Source organism: Oculina patagonica, chromosome 4, assembly GCF_052425735.1.
Source record: "Oculina patagonica isolate OP01 chromosome 4, crgOcupat, whole genome shotgun sequence".
In the NCBI taxonomy this organism is placed as follows: Eukaryota; Metazoa; Cnidaria; class Anthozoa; order Scleractinia; family Oculinidae; genus Oculina; species Oculina patagonica.
Genome location: NC_135761.1, coordinates 24,752,172 through 24,776,944, shown reverse-complemented (window position 1 = coordinate 24,776,944; position 24,773 = coordinate 24,752,172). Strand labels below are relative to the sequence as shown.

Genomic DNA, 24,773 nt, shown 5'->3' with positions numbered 1-24,773 from the left:
GTCTATGTAGCTTGTTTCGTAAGTCTTTCCCAGCTTCCGGTGTAATCCCTTCCAACGATTATTTCCGGTCACATTTTACGGGCTCTTACATGTACATGTAGGTCGTGCAGGCGTGGTTACATCGCCCCTTTTCCTCATGGCCGGCTTTCAAGTAGTCAAGTTAATTTTCCCCTCCCTCTCCTCCCTCTGTTCTGTCGTCGTTGATTTGGGTTGGCGGGTTCTCCCTCACCTTTGCTGGGATAATAGTTTAAGGTTTCCATATTTTAAGATTTCTATCCTTGATATAAAAATAAACGGCCACACCCGTGGCCAAAATCTGCCAAATGGTAGTCTTGTCTTTCATTATCCCAGCAAACAGAGCTTCGCCAAAGCAACACATACATACTTTTTATATGCATAGCATTTAATCTAGTAGGAACAGGATACATAAATACCATTTACATGGAAAATGTTGTCCCCAAAGGGGTAATCCCATACTCCTTTCTTCTTAAACCATCTTTGGCAGAGCAGTTTTTATTATATGAAAAGACTTTTCTTTGGTAGGCGAGAAAAATATAGCCAATGAAAACGTTTTTTTTTTTTTTATGGAAAACGGGTGGCTTGGCATAAGCTTAAAAATCGTTCTTTTTATGCTCATGTATATGCTAATGCCATGTGAGGACAGCTTATAATTAAGAAGAATGAGTGTCAGTGTTGGTTCTAATTGTGCACTTATATGGTTGTACAGTGTGCATGCTCAGTGGAAAATAGCCTTTTATATAGCGACCACTGCTCGATCCCACAGGGTCTGAAAGTAACATACAGGGTGTTTCAAAATTTCGTGCCCCATTGACACTTTACGAACTGGAAAAAATATTGCTTTCCAAGTACAAGATCCATTTTTCCTTATTTATCGCCGGACTGTCGTTGTAGCATCAGATTGCCAGGTCTCTACTCAGTAGTTGTTTGGCAATCTTCCTAGAAGTAGAGTTACTTTGTTTGTTTAAGCAGGGCAGCGCGGGTGTTCCCCGCCAAACTTGGCTTGTCTTCGAAACATGTTCATAACAAACTGTTCAGCCAGACCTTCATTTATCTGTAATAATTTCCATGTTTAAATACTAAAAAAACAACCTTTAAATTGACACTGAATCGTTCTTTCGTATATATATATTTTTCTTTTGAGAGGATTCATCCTTACAAATAAAGTCAAAATTTTAAAACAAAGAAATACTAGAAGTAAGACTGTGAAAATAACAAAATAAATAAAAATAAACGATAATTTCAAAAAAGTCGGGGATGTCTAGACCCATTCGTACATTATCCAATAATACGCCGCCAATTGGCTCACTGAAAGTGACAACCAATAATAACCAGAAAGCATGTAAATTTAAATTGTATTTTATAATTATCTCTGTTATCGGGGAGCGCCACGGTACAGTAAAGTCAAGACAAACCTTTTTCATTCCTAAAAGCACAGCAATTTCAGTTACAAATGGTAAGTAGCCGCATGATACTTTGCTGGTAATATTTTATTTTAGCATTTAGTTCAGTGCAATTAATAGGTAGAACTAACTACAGACGATTCTGGGTAAAATTCTGCACAAAAGCGCCTATATCGCATGTAATATGCGTCTTTGCTCAAATTTTCGCTGACTTCATGACTGTTAACCTGTAGAAATTAACAGATATGATAGAACTGAAACCACTGTTCAAGACGCGCACGGATCGGTAATCGAAATAAAAAATTTTAAGCGCAGCGAAATTTCCATTTTTGAATTACGTAGTATGTGGTGCAAAATAATTCAGTTAGCCAACTTATTCAGTAATCTAGTCAAGTTTTTAAGTGCTCTAATATTTTCTTTTATTTACAATTCTGCTTTTAGATAGCTTATCAAAAGAAACGAAATTGAGCCTTATCAAAAGCTTTGCGCGAACACACCTAAACGGTCCTAAACTATACATAAATTACGTGCATAGCAGGTACAAGAGTTGTCGTGGATGCAGGAATCATCATCGTTCCATTAGCTTGGCGGGGCAAACAGTGATGATGAAGGGAGCAAAAAGGGAGAAAAAAGTCCCTTTGTTTATTTCTTGTGTTAAAACCAGAATGTATAGGAGGTGCAGGTATTCCGTGATTATCAGCGAATAGCGCACGTTTTATGCCCAACTAATTGGCATTTACAGCTTTTATTTTGACAAGCCAGGAATTACCATATGGACAGGGTAGCTCAACAATGTCAAACAAGACGCTGTATTAGCGTTCATTCGAACTTCCTTTAGTTTTGCTAAGAAATTAAAGTAGGGACGCAGTAACTTTTTGCAGCATAATCGCTTTAATCAGTCGGCTTTATGGTAATATCAGACCTCGGAAAACTGCCAACTCAGTTTCTTTGTGCGTTGTTTTCTATTGTTACCGTATGTTATTACAAGAAATGATGCATGCAGTTTTGCATTGTTCGTTTTCAGGGGTTGGCTGACATGTTTTGCTTGGCTCAAGTTCAAAACCTTCTACTACTCCCCTCCCCTTTTCTGTTGCTATCGCACGCAGTATCACTAAAAGGCTGCGATATATTATTCCATCAAATATTTTCTCTCCTCCGCGCGATTGGTTAAAAAACGTCACGTGACACAATATGCCCCAACTAAAATTGGAGAATATCCGAGTGATATTACCCAAGTGATATTTGTGAATTATGTTCACGAGTTCAGTTTTTTTCAGTTTTCAGTTTTTTTGAATAGAATTAAACATTTTGACAGACCAACAATATTTTGAACGCCAACAGAATTAGTTAAACGTGTGTTAAAAAGGTTTAGAGAAGATTTTCCAAAGTAAGTGGCCTTGTGTAAAAATATTTGAAGGATAATAAAAATAATAGCCTTAATTTGGCTTCAAAGATATGCTCACAGTTTTCCTCGAGCGTAACTGTTCGCTTCTTAGAAGAGATAATGTTGGCGGACAAATATCCGTCGCGTGCATATTTTCGCGCCAAATGGAGGCTATTGTTTATATGAAGTCAGCTGCCTAAAATAAACACTGAACGTTTAAAGAAAAATTTTATCATAAGGCTTTGTTTTAGGTATAAATTATCAATTTAGATGTCACATTTTTTATTCATTTCATTAAGTTTGAAAAGCGTTCATAAGGTACTTTTGCATTTTTCAATGAATGGGACACTGTCACCAGTTTCACTTCAAAAACTCAAGAGTAAAGACATATGGAAACTACTAATAGTGGTCCAATTTTATTAAAAAATCACCATGCAAGTGTACTGAAGCTGCCTAAAATAAACACTGAACGTTTAAAGAAAAATTTTATCATAAGGCTTTGTTTTAGGTATAAATTATCAATTTAGATGTCACATTTTTTATTCATTTCATTAAGTTTGAAAAGCGTTCATAAGGTACTTTTGCATTTTTCAATGAATGGGACACTGTCACCAGTTTCACTTCAAAAACTCAAGAGTAAAGACATATGGAAACTACTAATAGTGGTCCAATTTTATTAAAAAATCACCATGCAAGTGTACTGAAGCGATACACGAGTGATATTATTGCAATGCCATCAGGAACTTAAGATCTCATCTTGAAAAAGTCAGGCCGATTTTTTTCAAGTTTTGTCCTTGTGGAATGAAAAAACACCTAAAAATTATTAGACGGAGAGATTTAGCGTAATCTAAATGTGAACTAGATTATCATTATCATGTCTCTTGAGTTTCTCTGGTGGTTTTTAAGACTGCAAAACAGTCGTTTTTCTCTTAAATCTCGAGAGAAGCGCCGAAAGTTTGGATCATCGTTCGCAAAGAGCACGCGAGCCTCACCAGGGCGGGGGAAGCCCGCCGTTCACCGCGGTCAAACGTCTCAGGCAGTTTTTCTTTCCATTTCGCCGTTTTTTGTTCAAATTGAAGTGATAACGAGCAAGGATAGATAAAAATAGTTGCCGAGTGAAAGCATAACCCCATTCCCTCAGGTAAACCAGTGTTTTTACTTTTTCGCATCCGAACCAAAGGTGCTTTGACAAATGGCGCCGACAAGTCCGCATATCGCTATTTTCAAACACGTAGAATTTTTTTAGTAAAGCTCCAAAAAACTTAGTAAACCCTTAGGATACCGGTTATGTATCGAACTTTAAACTGTGAAAATTAAAACCTTATCTTTGCAGTACTTTTCTTATTTTTTGCATATTTCTGTCGTTTGACCTCGGTGGACCCGGCGTGGCCTCTCACACCAGTCCCACTCTCCGTCTTGACATTCGTCCCAGACCTCTCTTTCTAAAACCGCGTGTGTTCGCACAAATACGACTGTTTTCCGGGTTATCCAACATGTGCAATCATAACTGCGTCTTCCCTCTTTTATTATCACAGGCTGGACGATTGACTGAAGACCAACGTAAAGGTAAGGCTTCTAGAGATGTGAACGTACTAACAGTACAACTAAATACAAATCCCCAGAAAAAAAAAAACATAATAAAAAATAACGACAAACCTTTGCATTCACCATATTTTGGAATTCCTTGTGTGCTGTACTCATAAAATTTTCGGTAATAAAATTAATCATTCTGCCGGTGACACAAATCAGTTTCAACTAGTTCCGGTTATAACATGATTAAACCTAATTATTATACCACTACTACGTCATTGCACCATATAAGGTCAAGAGAACACCCAAAATATGAGACCATTTCGTTCATACCATAAATGACCCCACATGGGTATCAAAATTTTCTGGTGCTTGTATCTTACAAGGCGAGCGTTTTTTCTCAATTCTACGGTACTCGCTTCCAGACCACTGGGCTCCTGTCCAGACTAGGTTAACTCAATTCTGCAATTCAATCACACAGTTGTATTTGTTTTTGCTTTATAGAAATATCAGAAGCCTTCAAAATGTTTGACAAGAACGGAAATGGACAGATTTCTGTGAAGGAGCTCGGTGAAGCCATGAAACAATGTGGGCAGGAGATGTCAGCTGAAGACCTGAAAGCTATGATTAAGGCGGTGGACCGAAATGGTAACATAAATTTAATTACCACCCTGTCTCCATTAAGGTGCCAGACAGCGTATAAAGTAATATTTTTTTCTGTATTTAGTTTATGGCACACTTGCTTGGGATGTGCTATTACAGTAAACTGGCGAAGTCACTATTTTGTGGCAAGGGGGAATGGGGGGAGTATTATAGTTTGGTAGGAGAGCTTTAAGGGGAGGGCCTTGGTGGAGTGGGGCGAGTAATGTTAAGCCCGGGCCAAACGAGGATGAGAGTTGATGAGAGTTCAAACTCTCGCCCACGCTTGGCCTGAAACTCTCATGCACTCTCATCGACTTTGAAAGTGCTCAAAGTTCCATGAAAGTTGATGAGAGTTTGACAAAAGGGGGAAGTTAAGTATCAGATTAGGGTCATTTCTATTTCAATTTTATTAACTGAGATGAATTTTGCCCTGACGGGGGGGGGGGAAGGGGGACTGAAAGGGGCGGGGATAGTCGTCGTCTCGCTTATGGTATAAACAAGAGAGGATCCTCTCTTGGTATAAACTTCGGATTTTGGTCTCATTTAGGGAGTTCTGGACAAAATGCTCCCCTCCCCTCCCCCCGGAGAATTAAGCCTTTTTCAATTTCATTTCCAGGGAATGGAAGCGTGGAATATTCGGAATTTGAAGACATGATGGCCAGTCAAATCGGGGAACCAATGACTGCCGACGACATGAAGTACTACTTCAAAAAATTTGACAAGGATGGCAATGGCTTCATCACTAGCGATGAACTTGGCCTGGTGATGGAGACGTTTGGCGGGAAGAGCTACTCAAAGAAAGAAATAGATGACATGATCAAAGAGGCTGATGTGGATTCTGACGGGAAAGTCAGCTATAACGGTACGATCTTGTCGAGAGGTTTTAGTTTAAGTTTACATCAACATTTTATTTAATTTAAGACTCTTTTTTGTTCCTTTCTGGGGGAAGGGAGAGACGCATGTGGAAACGAGTTTGGCCATTTCATCGTACGTTTCAAAACGAGAAATAATGCAAAGCTTTTGATAAGAAATGAGTAAAATTAAAATTTGCACAAAAGTAAAGAGTAAAAATAATTGAGTAAAAATCGTTTTCAAGTGAAAGTTTTACTCATTTTGTAACGTTGTAGGAAAAAGTTGACTTGGAATAACTTGTTTACTTGTGACCCGCAAAAGCATGAAACACAAACAAAAGAAGCAACTTCAAGCATAATTGTACTTAGCCTAGTAATAAAACAAAACTGCTGCAACCGGTTCACTTTCTTGGGAAGGGAAATTTCATCCGCTAGACAATCAGAATTTGATATTTCGTTACATGTTAACCGTCTGCCCTTTGTTTTCAAAAAAGAAAGGGGTTTTAAACGTAACTTGTTAAGCAAGTTTCACTGCGTTAAAAAAAAAAACAGTTCTTTATAATTCAACAAAAAACGGATCGCAAAAAAATTAAATTGCTGCGGGAACAGTACTAAGCTGCGAATGATTTGTGCATTGCCTCGGAAATGTTTTGATTTTAGTAAAGCATTAAGTACGCGAGGGTGAGTAACAAAAGAAAGATGGAAGAGAAAATATTTTGACATTATAATCCTAATAATGCCCACGCACATTAATTCTTGTTTTCATCATCTTTACAGAGTTTGTCCAGATGATCCAGCAGAAGTAGATGTGAAACGTGCAGAACAAGAGCGGGAGAAATGTTTTTGTTTTATCACAACTTTGTCAGCACAAGTAGAACTTGCACCTCACAAGCCTTAGAGTGAACTCCCGACTCTGTAAACACCCATCAGACTTTGTAGCTATCGCCAGTGGGTTTATAGTCCAATAAAAGCTTTTACATTGTTCAGACGTTTGTTTACTTTGTCTTTTAACATCTCAGAGAAAAGTGTAAATCGATCTCGAAGACTGATCTTTGCACATTTATAACACATGCGAAAGAACACAAATTGCAGTTTTTTTTATAAATTTTAAAACTCAAAAAGGCGTTTTTAGTGCTTCTTCAAGTGTAAAAATTCACAAAAAATAATGCAGCCAAAAATAAAAAAATCTGAGACACCCATTTTAGACCAATATATGTAGATCAAATTCCACATAAAAGTTTAAGGGCTCACCTAAACGGTTCTCCAATTAACCTAATGTTGCGCAACATCATAATTGCAAACAAAATACTGAAGTTGGCAACTGGTCTATATCATCAAAACAAAATCCAAAATTACAATCTATATTTAATAGGCTTTCAGGAAATATATACTTTATTGGGGTAGGCATTGATGGTTTGTAAACAACCAAATGATCTGCTGTTAGTGATGTATTTTCACATTCGTTAAAAAGTCACTCTATGTGTTACTGCTTATAAGATCTGACGAGGAACAATTTTGCACAAGGCATAGAGAAGAAGGAATAAAAATGTAGGGATAGCCGACATCGCTGAAGGGGAGGAGGGTGGGGATACAAAAGCAGCTTCCCCGAAAGTCAAACGAGCCAGCGTATAAATGGAAAACGAAGAGATACTGGACATGATTGCTTCGGGGGAACTCGTTAGGGAACAATATAAATGAATAATTGCTGCGCAGCGAGCGTAGCGAGCGAAGCAGCAGTTATAATCTTGCTTATAAGGCAATAAAGGGCCTCAAATTCTCGATTTCTTCAGTTTTTCATTTTGTACCATAATCCCTTGCGTTTAGATGCATTCTTTACCACAATGCCTTGCGGCAAGTAGGAAGCACATGGTTTGAGCTCGATCATCTTCAGCTTCGTGATCAGTGTGAGTATATATTCTTGGCAATCTATTTTCCTTCCATTTAACGTTTTGCGTTCATTCCTGTGTTATTCAGTTATCTCACTTCATTTGAGTACCTTCTGTTGAATTATTTACAGTTACCGATCTATTCGAATTCTTCTTTTCGATAGGTTTTGGTTCTCGTCTTCGTCTTCATTAGTGTGAGTATATCCTTTGCAAATGACCTAATTCCTAGCTCACCTGTGGGAGAATAGGGCCATATTCTTTGCAAAAACCTAACTTATTTTCCTTTCATTTAACGTTTTTTTTCATTCCTATGCTATTCACTAAACTCACTTTATTTGATGTTTGAGTGCCTTCTGTTTAATTATTTATGCACCTATCAATGTAAATCCCGCGGGGAGGGGGGGGGAGTGCGGGCAAAGGCACGGGATTTGACAACAAGAACGATCCCCTCTGTCGGGCATTTGACTGCGAGTCGCGTCCCGGGGGTTGGGACATTTGACTTTGACCGGGAAGCGCCTGGATCCAATCTTCAGACGCGGTTACCAAGTTCTTCCTTCTCGTGGCTTTGGAAATCATATGCTTCATTGCAAGGTACGATTCTGAGTTTTTCATCGGCATTTATCTGCCACTTTTAACGCCATTTAGTCATAAAATAGCGATTTTAAGAATATTTTACTTTCAAGTACATTTGGAGTAGGAATCCTGAGGGAAATCTAAGACGTCCGTGACCTTTTATTGTTTTCAATATGAATACCGAAACGGTTGGATTGACAGAAAATAAAGGTATGTAGAAAGTACTTGTTAATTTGTTTTAGAATTCTGCCCCTGGGTGGGTCTTCTTAGGTACATTTGAACAAAAATATTTTTCCCACCCTCGGGAACTTGACTGCAATTTTTACTTTTCTGTCAAATCCCCACCCCTGGCCCGCACTCCCCCCCCCCCCCCCCCGCGGGATTTACATTGATAGGTGCATTACAGTTACCGATCTAATCGACTTCGTTCATTTCTATGCTATTCACTAAACTATCTTCATTTGAGTGACTTCTGTTTAATTATTTACAGTTACCGATCTAATCGCATTCGTTCATTTCTATGCTATTCGCTTAACTCACTTCATTTGAGCGCCTTCTGTTGAATTATTTACACTTATCGCGCTAATCGAATTCGTCTTTTCGATAGGTTTTGCAACTCGTCTTTGTCATCAGTGTGAGTATTCTTTGCAATTTAACTTATTTTCGTTTCATTTAACGTTTTGCGTTCATTCCTATGCTATAATTTTACTTATCTCACTGCATTTGAATGCTTTCTGTTGAATTATTTTCAGTCACTGTACATGTACTGATCCGATCAAATTCGTCCATTGATAGGGTTTTTGAACAAGAACAGTCAACAATCGTCTATATTTGTTTTGCCATCCTACTCTTCTCTCACTTAACTTAATTTCTTGTTGACGATTTTGATTGCCTTCTATTAGTTTTATCGATCTGAACTGTAGTAATATTTTGACCATGTAAACACGAGCGTACACATACCCTCTTAATAATATCAACATATATTAAGCGTCCTTTTGGTTCCCAGTTAGCACAGTTTCGTATTTTGTGTCCATAATAATTTAGAACACAGAGATTCTCTTCCAAAATGATAACACTGATCAGTAAAGTCTTTACATTCTTAAAGAGTTTTTAACTTTTTACGTCATTTTATTAATATTTTTAATGTAAAGCGCCATGGGCAATTAGTGGATTTCGGCACTATATAAATACTTTTATTATTATTTATTATTATTATTATTAAAACATCAGTTCTTTTTTTTTTCTTTCCAGAAAATGTCATAGTTGGATACCAACAAGATACAAACCAGTACCAACATTTACCGGACAGTGTGCGTCTTACCAGAGACGCACCCTACTTTTCAAGCGCAAGTATGAATCATCATCTCCAATAAAGCTGACAAAATTTCAGCTAAAAAAATGAGAAGACTTCAGAACAGGAACTTCTGATCAACAAGAGAACCAAACTTTAAGATCCAAGTGACAAAGAATCAGAGTTTGACTATCGACCTATAAACACAGAAGAAAAACGAACAAAAGATGCCACAGCAGAGGAAATATTGGACGGTGAACCAAACACTTACATCAATATTTGTGGAATAATAGCATTCACCGATGAAACAAAAACCCTTAATATCAATAGTAAATCCCTCCAAATGCAAGAAGCTGTGTTCACTGATAACACTGGGTCGGTTCGCACGTATTATGGGAAAACTATATACATAACGTAACATCAAAGCACTATTACGACATCAAACAAATTTCAGTACGAGAATACCAAGACAGCAACTACATGTATTAAACATTCAACAAGCACACGACAGTTCAAGAGGTCAACAAAACAATCGAAAGACTCAATGACTTATCCAATGCAACAGAACAGCACAAAATTAACTTTCCACCAGAGGGTATAAACTATGTACAAAGATTCCTTTCCTGCAACAAGTGTCACGCCAAAGTCTGATTGCTGCAGACAGTGGGAAGAAAATTCTCCAGTGCACTGAGTGCAAATTGTCACAGTTGAACAGTAGTTGAAATCCAAACCAAAAGCAAAATCCTTGCCAGTGCTTTTTTATAAACAAAAACAAAGACACTATTTCACTTCAGATGTTTGACGATGTCATCCAACCTTTGTTCACTCTCTACCAAGAACAGAATCCGGATACCGACCACAAATTATTTCCTGATCTGACTGATGATGATAATATTGAAGTTCTTTTAACTGTTCAAGCCAAAGCAATTTTTAATAAAAAAAAGACTGTTGTCACAGTTGGAAAGCTATAGACACAAACACTTCTTAATAATAAACAAGCTTTCCAACCTTGACAACTGCAGCATGCTCATGTCTATTGCTGCTTATTGTTGCTCATATTTGTTGTTGTTTATTGTTGAGTTAAAAAAAATGCTCTTTTATGTTAATAAAAAACTGTTTATCATTGTCATTACAAACTCTTCTACATCGCCCACGCCACTCTGCGCAGCAATCACTATCTATAAGATACACTAGTAATATATATTATAAATAATTAATATAAATACGTTTAAAAACAGGATTCTTAAATGTGATATAAGTTTACTGGTTGATGATGGCTGCAAGGACTGTTTCCTCTCCTCATCATGATTATATAATCTTATCATTTTATCTACTTTTTAGCGATTATCATTAAATTATTACATTATCAGACTAGCTTGTATTAAATTAGTATGATTAGTATTACTGAGATTTTTATATTTGCGGGCCCAAGAGAGGCCCGCAACCCTAATCTTGACAGTGACCAGCGGATTGCGGATTACGCGTGCGCGCCACGTTTATAAAGGCTATCTGCAAACCGGAAGTTGAAAATTTTGTTCTTCCACTAAGAACGATCGGAATGCAAAAAATGTGTCAATCACGACAGTTTGTCGTAACACCGGAAGAGAAAAATTTTGTCTCCAAGAGCGATAAGAATGCGAAAAATCAACAGTTTGTCACATTAGATCGAGGCTTCTGTCTTGCAGACATTACGTTTTGCAGACGTTGTTTTATAGGTGTTGCTTTTGAGAAGATCTGCTGTGATTGCATCACAGATAAACTACGGCAAAGCGAATGATTCCAACAACGGTTATTCTCGAAAAATTCCTTATAACACTGACAACAAAGCGAGTTTGCCGACGGAGGAAAATCACATCTCAATTCACACCGCGTGCTCGACTACACTTCGCAAAACTGTCAATCAAAAAAACAACTCTGATTGGTTCGTTAGCGGCAATAGGAAACATTCGTGACTTAAGCGTGACGCGTTACTCGACCTTACTCGGAATAATTTTCTTTTGTCCAGTGATTTATCGACACTGTCTGAAAAATTTTCGTGACCTGTTGAAAAAATTGCCGTGAAATGAGGTGACTTAAGTTATTTCTTCTTCCATCATGAACGGTTACAATGCGAAAGGATCCGAAGTCGAGGAATCTTTTTTTTCCGCAAAGAACGATGCACTGTTATTCTCGGTGGACAGACTCCCAATAAAAAACCGCAGTTTATAAAAGAAATCTCAATTACCACAGTTATGCCAACTTCTGGAAAACTTCCCATAAACTTCGACTTGAAGTAATTTTCCAAACTAACAAAAAACACTTCCCTCCCAGTACCTTTTCTTAACTGCATCGAGGCCCACACTTTCTAACCTGTGGTTACCACTAGTATTATTTGATATATGAACCAGTTTTTTAAATGTTTTAAAATGGTCTTTTTGTATCCATTTATGTTGTGTCCCCAAATTAGTATGAGATTTTCCCAGGCTATGTGGTATTGGCACGTTAGTAGCGTTTCTATTCTATATTCTATTCTAAATGCTTGGAGCACGAACGAAAATTTAAATAAAGTCGAGAATGTCTAGTCCCATTCATACATTGTCGATGAATAAGTCAATACGCTCAAGGTGACAACCAACCATAACACGTCAGAGAGCATGTCATTTTAAACTTCACTGAATTATCTCTGTTATCGATCGGGGAGCGCCACTGCACGGTAAAGTCAAGACAAACCTTTTTCGTTCCTAGAAGCACAGCAATTTCAATTGGAAATGGTAAGTAGCCGCACGATATTTTGCTGGCAATAGTTTATTTTAGCATTTACTTTCGGTGCAATTAATAGATAGTGCTACAGAAGGTTATAGCTGGGTAAAATTCTGCACCAAAGCGCTATATCGCATGCAATATGCGTCTTTGCGCAAATTTCCGCTGATTTCACGACCGTTAACCTGTTACAAAATGCCAGGAATGATAGAACTGAAACCAGTGTTCAAAGCGCATCGATGATCGAAGTTTAGTTTTTAAGCACATCGCGAGCGAAATTTTCATTTTTGAACTACGCAGTATTTTTAGGTGGTGCAATATAACACAGTTAGCCAAACATTTCTGGTGATCTAGTCTAGATTTTCAGTGCTTTAATATTTTCTTTATACACAAGTCTGCTTGTGTATTATATATATATCTGCCAAACATTTCTGGTGATCTAGTCTAGATTTTCAGTGCTTTAATATTTTCTTTATACACAAGTCTGCTTTTCATTAAACGGTCAAATTCTTAGTTACGGGATAGCTTACCAAGCGAAACAAAAATTGAACCTTATCATAATTTTTTTGCTCGAACACTCTTAAACTGTCCTAAGTTATACAAAGACGGGACGCAGCTACTTTTTGCAGCGTAATCGCTTATCAGTCCGCTTTAAAACGGTTATAACAGACCTCGAAAAACTGCCAGCTTTCTTTGTATATTTTTTTTAAATTGCTGTCGTATGAAATTACAAGAAATGTTGCATACAGTTTTGCATTGTTCGTTTTCAGGGGTTGGCTGACATGTTTTGCATGGCTGAAGTTCAAAACCTTCTACCCGCCCCTTTTCTGTTCCTATCGAACGCAGTATCACTAGAAGGCTACGATATAATAGCAATCAGCTGCCTAAAATAAACACTGAACGTTGAAACAAAGATTTATCATAAGGCTTTGTTTTAGGTATAAATTATCAATTTAGATGTCACCTTTTTTATTAAATTTTGATAAACATTTGACAATAAAAATAAGCGGCAGTAAGACACAACGTTTCGATGTCATCCTGACATCATTTTCAAGTGACAAATGAAATAACGGTTCAACAGTGTTATATATGCGGTTAGAGGTGTGATGTTTCATTAACATATTTGTTTTAAACAAATAGTTTCGCGCGGATAGAATCCGATTGCGTATTCAGGCTAGGTTTCTTCTTTCTAATAAACAACATTTCGTAAATCAAGCAGTCCAGTTTTCCGCTGCATTTCTTTAAGACGGAAAAGTTACTGGCAAGGTCGCCGATGTTATTAAGGCCGTGATCGTTCTTTAAATACTTCCCGATTGCGGAGAACCTATGTTCATCAATACGTTGGTGTAAATGCCGGCTGGTATAGCCGACATAATCTGCATCGCACAGATCACATTGGTAATTGTTGTACACAACGCATTGTTGATTTATTAAAGGTGGTTTTGGTTCACGCATCTTGAGATCTTCACCAATTTTGCGACTCTTTAATACTGGTTGAAGAGTGTGATCGATTTTCTTGCTCAGGTTAGATAGTTGTTTTTTGACTCCATCGGTCGACGTTTGATCTTTAAAAGGTAATACCACTCGGTGAATGATATCCTTGTTGTTAGGGACTGGTCAATAAGTACAGGGGGGGGGGAGGGGGTGGGCCGGAGCAGAAAGGGGGTGGGTCATCAGTTTTTGAGCCCTCCAAAAGGGGTGGGTTATGTAATATTGATCTACACATAGGGGGTGGGTCATCTTATTTATTCATTAACTTTAAACTGTTATAGTTCCAACAAAAGTTGTATTCATCAGTATATAAAATTGATAAATTTCTCCATGTGAGCAGTTTTAAATAAATTTCTAGCGATTTTAAAAGGCCCAAATATAAAAATTTCCCGGGGGAGCATACCCCCTGACCCCCCTAGATGGCTTGTGATCATAACATCAGTTTTGCCTGTCTCTCTTCAACCTGCATAGATTCATGCTTGGCTTTAGGCCTTTTAATATCAGTAAACTCTTTAGTAAAACACTTTGCAAATATTATAAATGATGGACAGTGGTTGTAGTTTCTATTATTAGTTTCTGTGTAAAATTAATATGAACTCTTCCATAATTGATTATGAGTTAATACTACAAACAGGTTCAGTTTTTTGCATATGTTGGTGTCTAAATTTCCCCAAGGACTTTACACACAAATATGTGAAAAACGAACAAAAAACTAGTATAAGAAGTGATAAATTCGTCCTTCTTTGGTGTGTTAAGAATAAGATGTACATGGAACAGCAGTGTCCATCAGGGAAAATGTCTATGTAAGGAATTTCACTTTCAAAGCTGAAGTCAAATTAAAAGCCTTCAACCCCTAACAGATGATAAAGAAATGATTGGTCCCGTGATTGTTTTTAGCAAAGGGGGTGGGTCATGTAATTTTCAACCCCCTATCAGAGGTGGGTCAGTCAGTTTTGAGCCAGAAAGAAGGGGTGGGTCACAAATTTTCGAGCCACCACTTTTCCAATTGCTCCGGCCCACCCCCCCTGGTACTTATTGACCAGTCCCTTAGGTACTTCAGCTGGCACGAGAGGATCTTCGGTCATCACTGAGGTGACAAAGTGAGAAATGGTTGAGTTAATTAGGCTTGCAGGGTACTTGAGGTTCGTAAACATCAGCTTCAGGCGATCACATTCAGTCACGAAAGACTCCCATGTAGATGACAGATGAAAAGCAAGGTTTACCATGGTTTTTATGAGAGGTTTCTTGTACCTTTTGTCGACATGGCTTTGGTGATGGAGCAGTTGGCCGGTATTTGTTGGCTTCCGGTTAACACTGGTTTCCAGTTGGTGACCTTTCTTAAGTATTTCCATACCAACAAATGGTAACTTGTTGTCAGAAGCTAGTTCCATTGTGAATTGTATGGATGAGTGACAGTTGTTAAGTGTTGTTAAATAGGCTTCTGCTGCTGGCACATCTTTCATCGTGGCAAGCGTGTCGTCGACATATCGCCTGTAAAACTCTGGGAGCTTGTTGTCATGTTCTAATTTCTCTTCGATGGAGCAGAGAAATGCATTCGCCATAAGGGGTCCCAAAGGTGAGCCCATTGCCACTCCGTCAGTCTGTTCGTAAAGCTTGCCATCGAACTGGAACAATTGGTTCTTAGTTGCTACTTCAAGAAGTTGAATCAGATCAGGCTGAGTGATGTTCATCTTGTGGGTTTCGTTAAACCAGTTGTCTACGAACGCCTTTTCAGCGATCATTTCGATGGTTTCTTGAAGTGGTACATTGGTAAACAAAGATGTGACATCATAAGATACCAATATGTCGTTCTCGTCGACTTTTAGGTTTTGAATCGAGCCACTTGGCGAGGGCATAGTTGTAGGTACCCGTGGCAGACAAGATTGGTCTCATTGATAACCTTTTGATAACCTCATTGACAACCTTTTTTATTCATTTCAATAAGCTTGTAAAGAATTCATATAGCACTTTTGCATTTAATTATATTTTACGATCACACAATACGAACAAATTAATTGTAAAATTTAATATGTATTTTTTTAACAAATGAATAAATATAATATTGTTATATTATTATTACTACTAGCACCACTACTACAACAACAAAAATTGAAATACCTTCTACGTAGCTAGAAAATTTTCAATTAAGTTCTTCTTCGAAAAGTTGTAGATTAGCTACTGATTATCTCCCAAAGCAGGAGCGGCAATACGGGCAATAAGATACAGGATAGCTCACCTTAGATAATCAACTGGTGGGTGTCGATACTCCCGGTTACGGTCGAAACGGGGCCAAAAATAATATGCGCTCCTTTTTTCACTACGCCTCTCCCCACTACCACTACCACTACAACCCCCATAAACCAACCCCCCCCCCCCCCCCCACCTCTGGATCCGTCAATGATGATACGAAATCCAGATTGTGAGCGAGCAACATGAACTTCGTAATCCCTAGCTCTTGATTCGCTTCCTCCTTTATTTCACTTAATTGCTTTCTTCTAAGGACCTCGTGAAACTGTTAGATGAAAATAAACCTACTTTCCTCTTTTAATTTAGTGACTGTTCATTGTGTTCATTGGCTACTTAGGTAAACAGTCTACAAAACCACTAGAAGTCGGAAGTTTTGCGAACACACGCGGTCTTCGAACGAATGGTCTGGAGTACATGTCAAGACGCTAGACGGGGAGTGAGATTTAGCCTAATCTAAATGCGAGCTAGATTATTATTTTGAGAATTGAGTGCATGTGGATTAGAATGTCTTTTGAATTTCTCTAGTGGTTTTTTAGACTGCAAAACAGTCGTTTTTTTTTCTTTTAAATTGCTTCTCGGAAGGCGCGAAGCGCCGAATGTTTGGATTATTGCTCGCAAAGCGCGCGCGGGCCTCATCAGGGAGGAAGAAGCCTTCTTCCGCACTTCCGTCCTGTACTGGCCGCACACATCAGTCTCACTCACCGTCTTTGACATTCGCCCCAGACCTCTCTTTCTCATACCGCGTGTGTTCGCAAAAATACGACTGTTTTACGGGTTATCCAACAACATGTACAATCATAACTACGTCTTCTCCCTTTATTATCATAGGCTGGACGATTGACTCAAACCCAACGTGCAGGTAAGGTTTTAATTCCAATGTGTACGTTCTAACGGTACAACTAAATACAAATCCCCAGAAAAAAAAAACAGCAAAAACATAATAAAAAATAACGACAAAACCTTTGCATTCACCATATTTTGGAATTCCTTGTGTGCTGTACTCATAAAATCTTCGGTAATAATCATTCTGCATGCCGGTGACACAAATCAGCTCCAATTAGTTCCGGTTTCAACATGATTAAACCTAATTATTATACCACTACTACGTCATTGCCCAACCCCACATGGGTATCAAAATTTTCTGGTGCTTGTATCTTACAAGGCGAGCGTTTTTTTTTTCTCAATTCTACGGTACTCGCTTCCAGACCACTGGGCTCCTGTCCAGACTAGGTTAACTCAATTCTGCAATTCAATCACATAATTTCTCATATTAGGAGGTTGTTGTATTTGTTTTTGCTTAATAGAAATATCAGAAGCCTTCAAAATGTTTGACAAGAACGGCAATGGACAGATTTCAGTGAAGGAGCTCGGTGAAGCCATGAAACAATGTGGGCAGGAGATGTCAGCTGAAGACCTGAAAGCTATGATTAAAGCGGTGGACCGAAATGGTAACATAAATTTAATTACCACCCTGTCTCCATTAAGGTGCCAGACAGCGTATAAAGTAATATATTTTTTCTGTATTTAGTTTATGGCGCACTTACGTGGGATTTGATATTACAGTAAACTGGCGAAGTCTCTATTTTGTGGCAAGGGGGAATGGGGGAGGTATTATAGTTTGGTAGGAGAGCTTTAAGTGGAGGGCCTTCGTGGAGTGGGGCGAGTATAATGTTAAGCCTGGGCCAAACTAGGATGAGAGATTAATGAGAGTTCAAACTCTCGCCCATGCTTGGCCTGAAACTCTCATGCACTCTCATCGACTTTGAAAGTGCTCAAAGTTCCATGAAAGTTGATGAGAGTTTGACATTTCTATTTCAATTTTATTAACTGAGATGAATTTAGCCCTGGCGGGGAGAGGGAGACTGAAAGGGCCGGGGATAGTCGTCGTCTCGCTTATGGATTTTGGTCTCATTTAGGGAGTTCTGGGCAAAATGTCCCTCCCCCTCCCTCCCCCCCCCCCGGAGAATTAAGCCTTTTTCCATTTCATTTCCAGGGAATGGAAGCGTGGAATATTCCGAATTTGAAGACATGATGGCCAGTCAAATAGGCGAGCCAATGACTGCTGACGACATGAAGTACTACTTCAAAAAATTTGATAAGGATGGCAATGGCTTCATCACTAGTGATGAACTTGGCCTGGTGATGAAGACATTTGGTGGGAAGAGCTACTCAAAGAAAGAAATCGATGACATGATCAAAGAGATTGATGTGGATTCTGACGGAAAAGTCAGCTATAATGGTACGATCTTGTCGAGAGGTTTTAATTTAACGGAACGTCAACATTTTTTTTGTTTCAAGACCCTTTTTTGTTCCTCTCTGGAGGAAGGAAGAGGCGCACCTGGAAACGAGTTGGCCATTTCATCGTACGGTTTCACTCGGTTTCAAAACGAGAAATACTGCAAAGCTTTTGATAAAAAATGAGTTAAATTTGCACAGATATTTTAAATTTGCGCAGATATTTTTTTTTTCAAGTGAAAGGTTTTACATCAAGCCTCATTTTGCAAAGTTGTAGGCAAAACCAAAGTTGACTCGGAATAACCTACAGCTGTTTATACCTGTGACAAGCAAAAGCATGAAACATAAACAAAATAAGCAACTTCAAGCATAATTGTACTTAGCCTAGTGATAAAAAAACTTCTGCAACCGGTTCACTTGCTTGGGAAGAGAAATTTCAAGCGCTGTTTAATGTGAGAGTAGCACTTATATATAAGAGTCATCAACATCCGCAAGACAATCAGAATTTTGATATTTTGTTACATGTAAACCGTCTGCACTTTGTTTTCAAAAAAGGAGGGATTTTAAACGTAAAATGTTAAGCAAGTTTAACTGCGTTAAAAAAACAGTTCTTTATAATTCAACAAAAAACGGATCGCAAAAAAATTAAATTGCTGCGGGAACAGTACTAAGCTGCGAATGATTTGTGCATTGCCTCGGAAATGTTTTGATTTTAGTAAAGCATTAAGTATGCGAGGGTGAGTAACAAAAGAAAGATGGAAGAGAAAATATTTTGACATTATAATCCTAATAATGCCCAGGCTCAATTGACATTAATTCTTGTTTTCATCATCTTTACAGAGTTTGTCCAGATGATCCAGCAGAAGTAGATGTGAAACGTGCAGAACAAGAGCGGGAGAAATGTTTTTGTTTTATCACAACTTTGTCAGCACAAGTAGAACTTGCACCTCACAAGCCTTAGAGTGAACTCCCGACTCTGTAAACACCCATCAGACTTTGTAGCTATCGCCAGTGGGTTTATAGTCCAATAAAAGCTTTTACATTGTTCAGACGTTTGTTTACTTTGTCTTTTAACATCTCAGAGAAAAGTGTAAATCGATCTCGAAAACTGATCTTTGCACATTTTTGCACACATGCGAAAGAACACAAATTGCAGTTTTTTATAAATTTTAAAACTCAAAAAGGCGTTTTTAGTGCTTCTTCAAGTGTAAAAATTCACAAAAAATAATGCAGCCAAAAATAAAGAAATCTGAGACACCCATTTTAGACCAATATATGTAGATCAAATTCCACATAAAAGTTTAAGGGCTCACCTAAACGGTTCTCCAATTAACCTAATGTTGCGCGACATCATAATTGCAAACAAAATACTGAAGTTGGCAACTGGTCTATATCGTCAAAACAAAATCCAAAATTACAATCTATATTTAATAGGCTTTCAGGAAATATATACTTTATTGGGGTAGGCATTGATGGTTTGTAAACAACCAAATGATCTGCTGTTAGTGATGTATTTTCACATTCGTTAAAAAGTCACTCTATGTGTTACTGCTTATAAGATCTGACAAGGAACAATTTTGCACAAGGCATAGAGAAGAAGGAATAAAAATGTAGGGATAGCCGACATCGCTGAAGGGGAGGAGGGTGGGGATACAAAAGCAGCTTCCCCGAAAGTCAAACGAGCCAGCGTATAAATGGAAAACGAAGAGATACTGAACATGATTGCTTCGGGGGAACTCGTTAGGGAACAATATAAATGAATTATAATATAAATACGTTTAAAAACAGGATTCTTAAATGTGATATAAGTCAGTTTACTGGTTGATGATGGCTGCAAAGACTGTTTCCTCTCCTCATCATGATTTTATAATCTTATCATTTTTAAATCAACGTTTTAGCGATTATCATTAAATTATTACATTATCAGACTAGCTATTTAAAATTATTATTTATTAATTTATTGAATTATTAGATTAATATGATTAATAGTATTACATTTTTATTTTTTTGATATTTTACACAGTTTTAAATATTTTTTAATTGTCTTTTTTAGCATCTATTTATTTTGTGTCCCTAAATTAGTATGAGATTTTCCTCGGCTATGTGGTATTGACATGTTAGTAAAGTTTCTATTATATTCTAAATGCTTGGAGCACGAACGAAAATTTAAATAAAGTCGAGAATGTCTAGTCCCATTCATACATTATCGATGAATAAGTCAATAGGCTCAAGGTGACAAATCATACCGCCAGAGAGCATGTCATTTTAAACTTCACTGGATTATCTCTGTTATCGATCGGGGAGCGAAACTGCACGGTAAAGTCAAGACAAACCTTTTTAGTTCCTAGCCGAGCACAGCAATTTCAATTGGAAATGGTAAGTAGCCGCACGATATTTTGCTGGCAATAGTTTATTTTAGCACTTTATTTCAGTGCAAATTAATAGATAGTGCTACAGAAGGTTATAGCTGGGTAACATTCTGCACCATAACGCCTACATCGCATGCAATATGCGTCTTTGCGCAAATTTCCGCTGATTTCACGACCGTTAACCTGTTACAAAATGCCAGGAATGATAGAACTGAAACCAGTGTTCAAAGCGCATCGATGATCGAAGTTTAGTTTTTAAGCACATCGCGAGCGTAATTTTCATTTTTGAACTACGCAGTATTTTTAGGTGGTGCAATATAACACAGTTAGCCAAACATTTCTGGTGATCTAGTCTAGATTTTTAGTGCTTTAATATTTTCTTTATACACAAGTCTGCTTTTCATTAAACAGTCAAATTAGTTATAATTAGTTACGGGATAGCTTACCAAACGAAACGAAAATTGAACCTTATCATAATTGTTTTTGCTCGAACACTCTTAAAAAAAAGTTATACATAAATTACGTGCATAGCAGGTACAAGGGTTGTCGTGGATCTTGCAGAAATCATCATCGTTGTGTTATCTCGGCGAGCAAACCGTGATAATGAGGGAAGCAAAATTGAAGCAAAAAAATCCCTGTTTATTTCTTGTGCTAAAACCTGAAGTATATATAGGAGGTATAGGCATTCCGTGATAATTAGCGAATGGCACACATAATGATCAATATGCTCATTAAAGTGGCAGTCCGGCACACAGTATCTTTAAAAGGTATCAGTTAAAAGCTAGTTATTTTGAGAAGCCAGGAATTTTCATATGGACAGGGCAGCCAATAAAGCCAAACAAGACACTGTATGAGCGGTTATTCGGGCTTCCTTTAGGAAATTTACTTTCGCCAAGAAAGAAGGGACGCAGTTACTTTTTGCAGTGTTATCTCTTTAATCAGTCTGCTTTATAACTGCGGTGATATCAGACCTCGGAAAACTGCCAGCTTTCTTTGTGCGTCGTTTTCTATTGCTATCGAATGAGTGCCGTGAGTGTCTCTTAAGTTTCTCTGGCAGTTTTGTAGACTGCAAAACAGTTGTGTTTTTCTCTTTCTTTAATGATCATCACGCGCGAAGTACGCGCGGGGTTCACACACCAATCTTTGACTTGACGGTCGCAGGAGAAAAAAAAAAAGAAAAGAAAAGAAAAGTAAGACCGCGTGTATTCGCAAATATACGACTGTTTTTTTTTTCAATCTATTGTCGACCGTGCCCTCCACGCACATCCAACATGTACAATCATAACTAAGTCTTCCTTCTTTTATTATCATAGGCTGAGCGATTAACTGAAGACCAACGTGCAGGTAAGGCTCCTAGAGATGGGTACATACGTACGATTTTTTTTTTTTTTTTTTTTATTTCTTTCCCCCCCCTTAAAACCCCCTTCCCCCTTCCCGCAATTCATTTAGACAGCAAAAACTTGGTAACACACCAATAAAACTCTCTACGGTACAACTAAATACAAATCCCCTGAAAAAAAAAAAAAACAGCAAAAAAAAAAAATAACAATAAATAACGGCGAACCCTTTGTATTCAGTATATTGTAGAATTCCTTGGGTGCTGTACTTTTATAAATCTCCGGGTATAAAATCCATTCTGCCTGTTGACACAAATATAATCATGCAGTTCCAACTAGTTCCGGTCATAACACGATTTAAAACCTCCTTATTTTTTCACTACTACGTCGTGCACCATGTAAGGTCAAGAGAACACCCAAAATATGAGACCGTTTCGTTCCTTTCAGGAATAACCCCACCCCGGTATATCGAGGATTTTGTGACGCGTCCGGCTGCAACGCAGGCTACCCCACTTGGATATCAAAATTTTCTTGTACTCTTACAAGGCAAGCGCTGTTTCTCGATTCTACGGTACTCGCTTCCCGGCCAATGGGCCCCTTGTCTGGACTTACCCAGTTCTTCCATTTCAATCCCACAGTTCCTGTTACTAGGAGGTTGTTGTATTTGTTGTTGCTTTATAGACATAAAAACAGCCTTCGAAATGTTCGACAAAGATGGAAATGGACAGATTTCAGTAAGGGAGCTCGGTGAAGCTATGAAAGAATGTGGGCAGAAGTTGTCTTACGACGAGCTTAAAGAAATGATCAAAGCAGTGGACCGTAATGGTAATAACGTAAACTTAATTAACACTAAATCGGGTTTACTTCGGTGTAAGAACCTGTGATATTTTTCTTTGTTTATATTGTGTGGGGGTGTTTTGTAGCGTTTTTAAAAAATGTAAAAAAAAAATGTAAATGTTGTTTATAGTGGTCATGCACTTAGCTTCGAGATAGACAGTTTACAGGCATGCCACTGACACAGAGGAAACATATGGACATATATGTAACAAGGTTAAAAATCCTCACTGGCAGGAGGCAGACCAGTAGGCTATATACAAAGGGTGATCGAGGATTTGAACACAGCACTTCCGAGAAACAAATCCAGCTAGTGGCACTGGGGGGCAGGTCCTAAACCGGGGACCTCCGGATTACAACTCCAGCGCCCTAAACCACTCGGCCACGCTTGCCTCCCTTCACGCTTGCCTTAACATTTTAAATCTTAACTATAGCCGTATCAGTCAGTAATTCACAACATTCCAATTGGATCCATTTGAATTCTCTTACATACAATCAGTCCTTATGCGCCTACTGGCGCGACGAGAATTGGTGATGATGACATACAATCAGTCGATTGTTGCTAGGGGTAAGCTCCTCAAGGAAAGGAGGAACTTTGACAAACAACATGGAATGTTAAGTATCATTTCTATTTCTATTTCATTAACTGAGATGAATTTGGCCTTTTACCATTTCATAATTAGGAAATGGAAGCGTTGAATATTCCGAATTTGAAGACATGATGGCCAGTCAGCTAAGCGACCCAATTACTGGTGACGACATGAAGTACTACTTCAAAAAATTTGACACCAATGGAGATGGCTTCATCACTAGCGATGAACTGGCCTTGGTGATGAAGACGTTTGGCGGGAAGAGCTACTCAAAGGAAGAAATAGATGACATAATCAAAGCGGCTGACGTGGATTCCGACGGGAAAGTCAGTTATAATGGTGCGATCTTATTGAGAGGGTTTTAATTTAACTGAACGTCAGCATTTTTTTTTTTCAAGACCCTTTTTGGTCCTCTCTAGAGGAAGAAAGAGACGCACTCGGCGAATTTGGCCAGTTCAGTGTTCTTTTTGCGTCGATTTCAAAACGAGGCATGGTGCAAAGCTTTTGCTTAGAAAATGAGTTAAATTTGCATAAATATTAACACGTGGGTAAAAATCGTTTTCAAGTGAAAGTTTTACTCATTTTGTAACGTTGTAGGAAAAAGTTGACTTCAAATAACCTGTTTACTTGTGACCCGCAAAAGCATGAAACACAAACAAAAGAAGCAACTTCAAGCATAATTGTACTTAACCTGGTTATAAAACAAAACTGCTGCAACCGGTTCACTTGCTTGGGAAGAGAAATTTCAAGCGCTTTTTACCGTGAGAGTAGCATTTATATATAAATATTGAGTCATTAACATCCGCAAGACAATTAGAATTTGATATTTCGTTACATGCATAAACCATTTGCCCTTTGTTTTCAAAAAAAGGAAGGGGTTTAAACGTAATCTGTTAAGCAATTAAGTTTCACTGAGTTAAAAAAAAACAGTTCTTTATAATTCAACAAAAAACGGATCGCAAAAAAAAAATTGCCGCGGGAACAGCCCAAATGTTTTAATTTTAGTAAACATTAAGTACGCTAGGGTGAGTAACAAAAGAAAGATGGAGGAGAAAACAAAGAAAAGGCTTTGATTTTTGACATTATAATCCTAACTGAATGCTCACAGTCAATTGACATTAATTCTTGTATTCATCATCTTTTACAGAGTTTGTCCAGCTGATGCAGCAGAAATAGATGTGAAACGTGCAAAACAAGAGCGGGAGAAATGTTTTTGTTTCATCACAACTTTGTCAGCTCAAGTAGAACTTGCACGCTGCAAGGCTTAGAGTGAACTCCCGACTCTGTAAACACCCATCAGACTTTGTAGCTATCGCCAGTGGGTTTATAGTTCAATAAAAACTCTTTACATTG

At 38.0% G+C, this 24,773-nt stretch overlaps 2 protein-coding genes and 1 pseudogene across 3 annotated transcripts; 2 read left to right on the top strand and 1 right to left on the bottom strand.

Moving 5' to 3' along the window:
- The first annotated feature begins 1,358 nt into the window (after positions 1 to 1,358).
- LOC144649999 (calmodulin-alpha-like) lies at positions 1,359 to 19,341 on the top strand. Of its 2 annotated transcripts, none has more exons than XM_078509632.1 (5): positions 1,359 to 1,474; positions 4,341 to 4,371; positions 4,840 to 4,983; positions 5,594 to 5,839; positions 6,606 to 6,816. In XM_078509632.1, exons 1-5 carry the CDS (start codon positions 1,472 to 1,474, stop codon positions 6,632 to 6,634), a joined length of 453 nt encoding a protein of 150 aa, XP_078365758.1. In that variant the 5' UTR covers positions 1,359 to 1,471; the 3' UTR covers positions 6,635 to 6,816. The 2 variants fall into 2 exon arrangements, with proteins under 2 accessions (XP_078365758.1, XP_078365757.1); XM_078509631.1 differs by lacking the exons at positions 4,341 to 4,371; positions 4,840 to 4,983; positions 5,594 to 5,839; positions 6,606 to 6,816 and adding exons at positions 16,884 to 16,914; positions 17,360 to 17,503; positions 18,049 to 18,294; positions 19,131 to 19,341 and having other exon boundaries at positions 1,373 to 1,474.
- Positions 12,201 to 24,773, top strand: LOC144650000 (calmodulin-alpha-like). Its single transcript, XM_078509633.1, has 5 exons — positions 12,201 to 12,328; positions 21,973 to 22,003; positions 22,678 to 22,821; positions 23,514 to 23,759; positions 24,568 to 24,773. Exons 1-5 carry the CDS (start codon positions 12,326 to 12,328, stop codon positions 24,594 to 24,596), a joined length of 453 nt encoding a protein of 150 aa, XP_078365759.1. The 5' UTR covers positions 12,201 to 12,325; the 3' UTR covers positions 24,597 to 24,773.
- On the bottom strand, positions 13,277 to 15,701 carry LOC144652720 (uncharacterized; annotated as a pseudogene).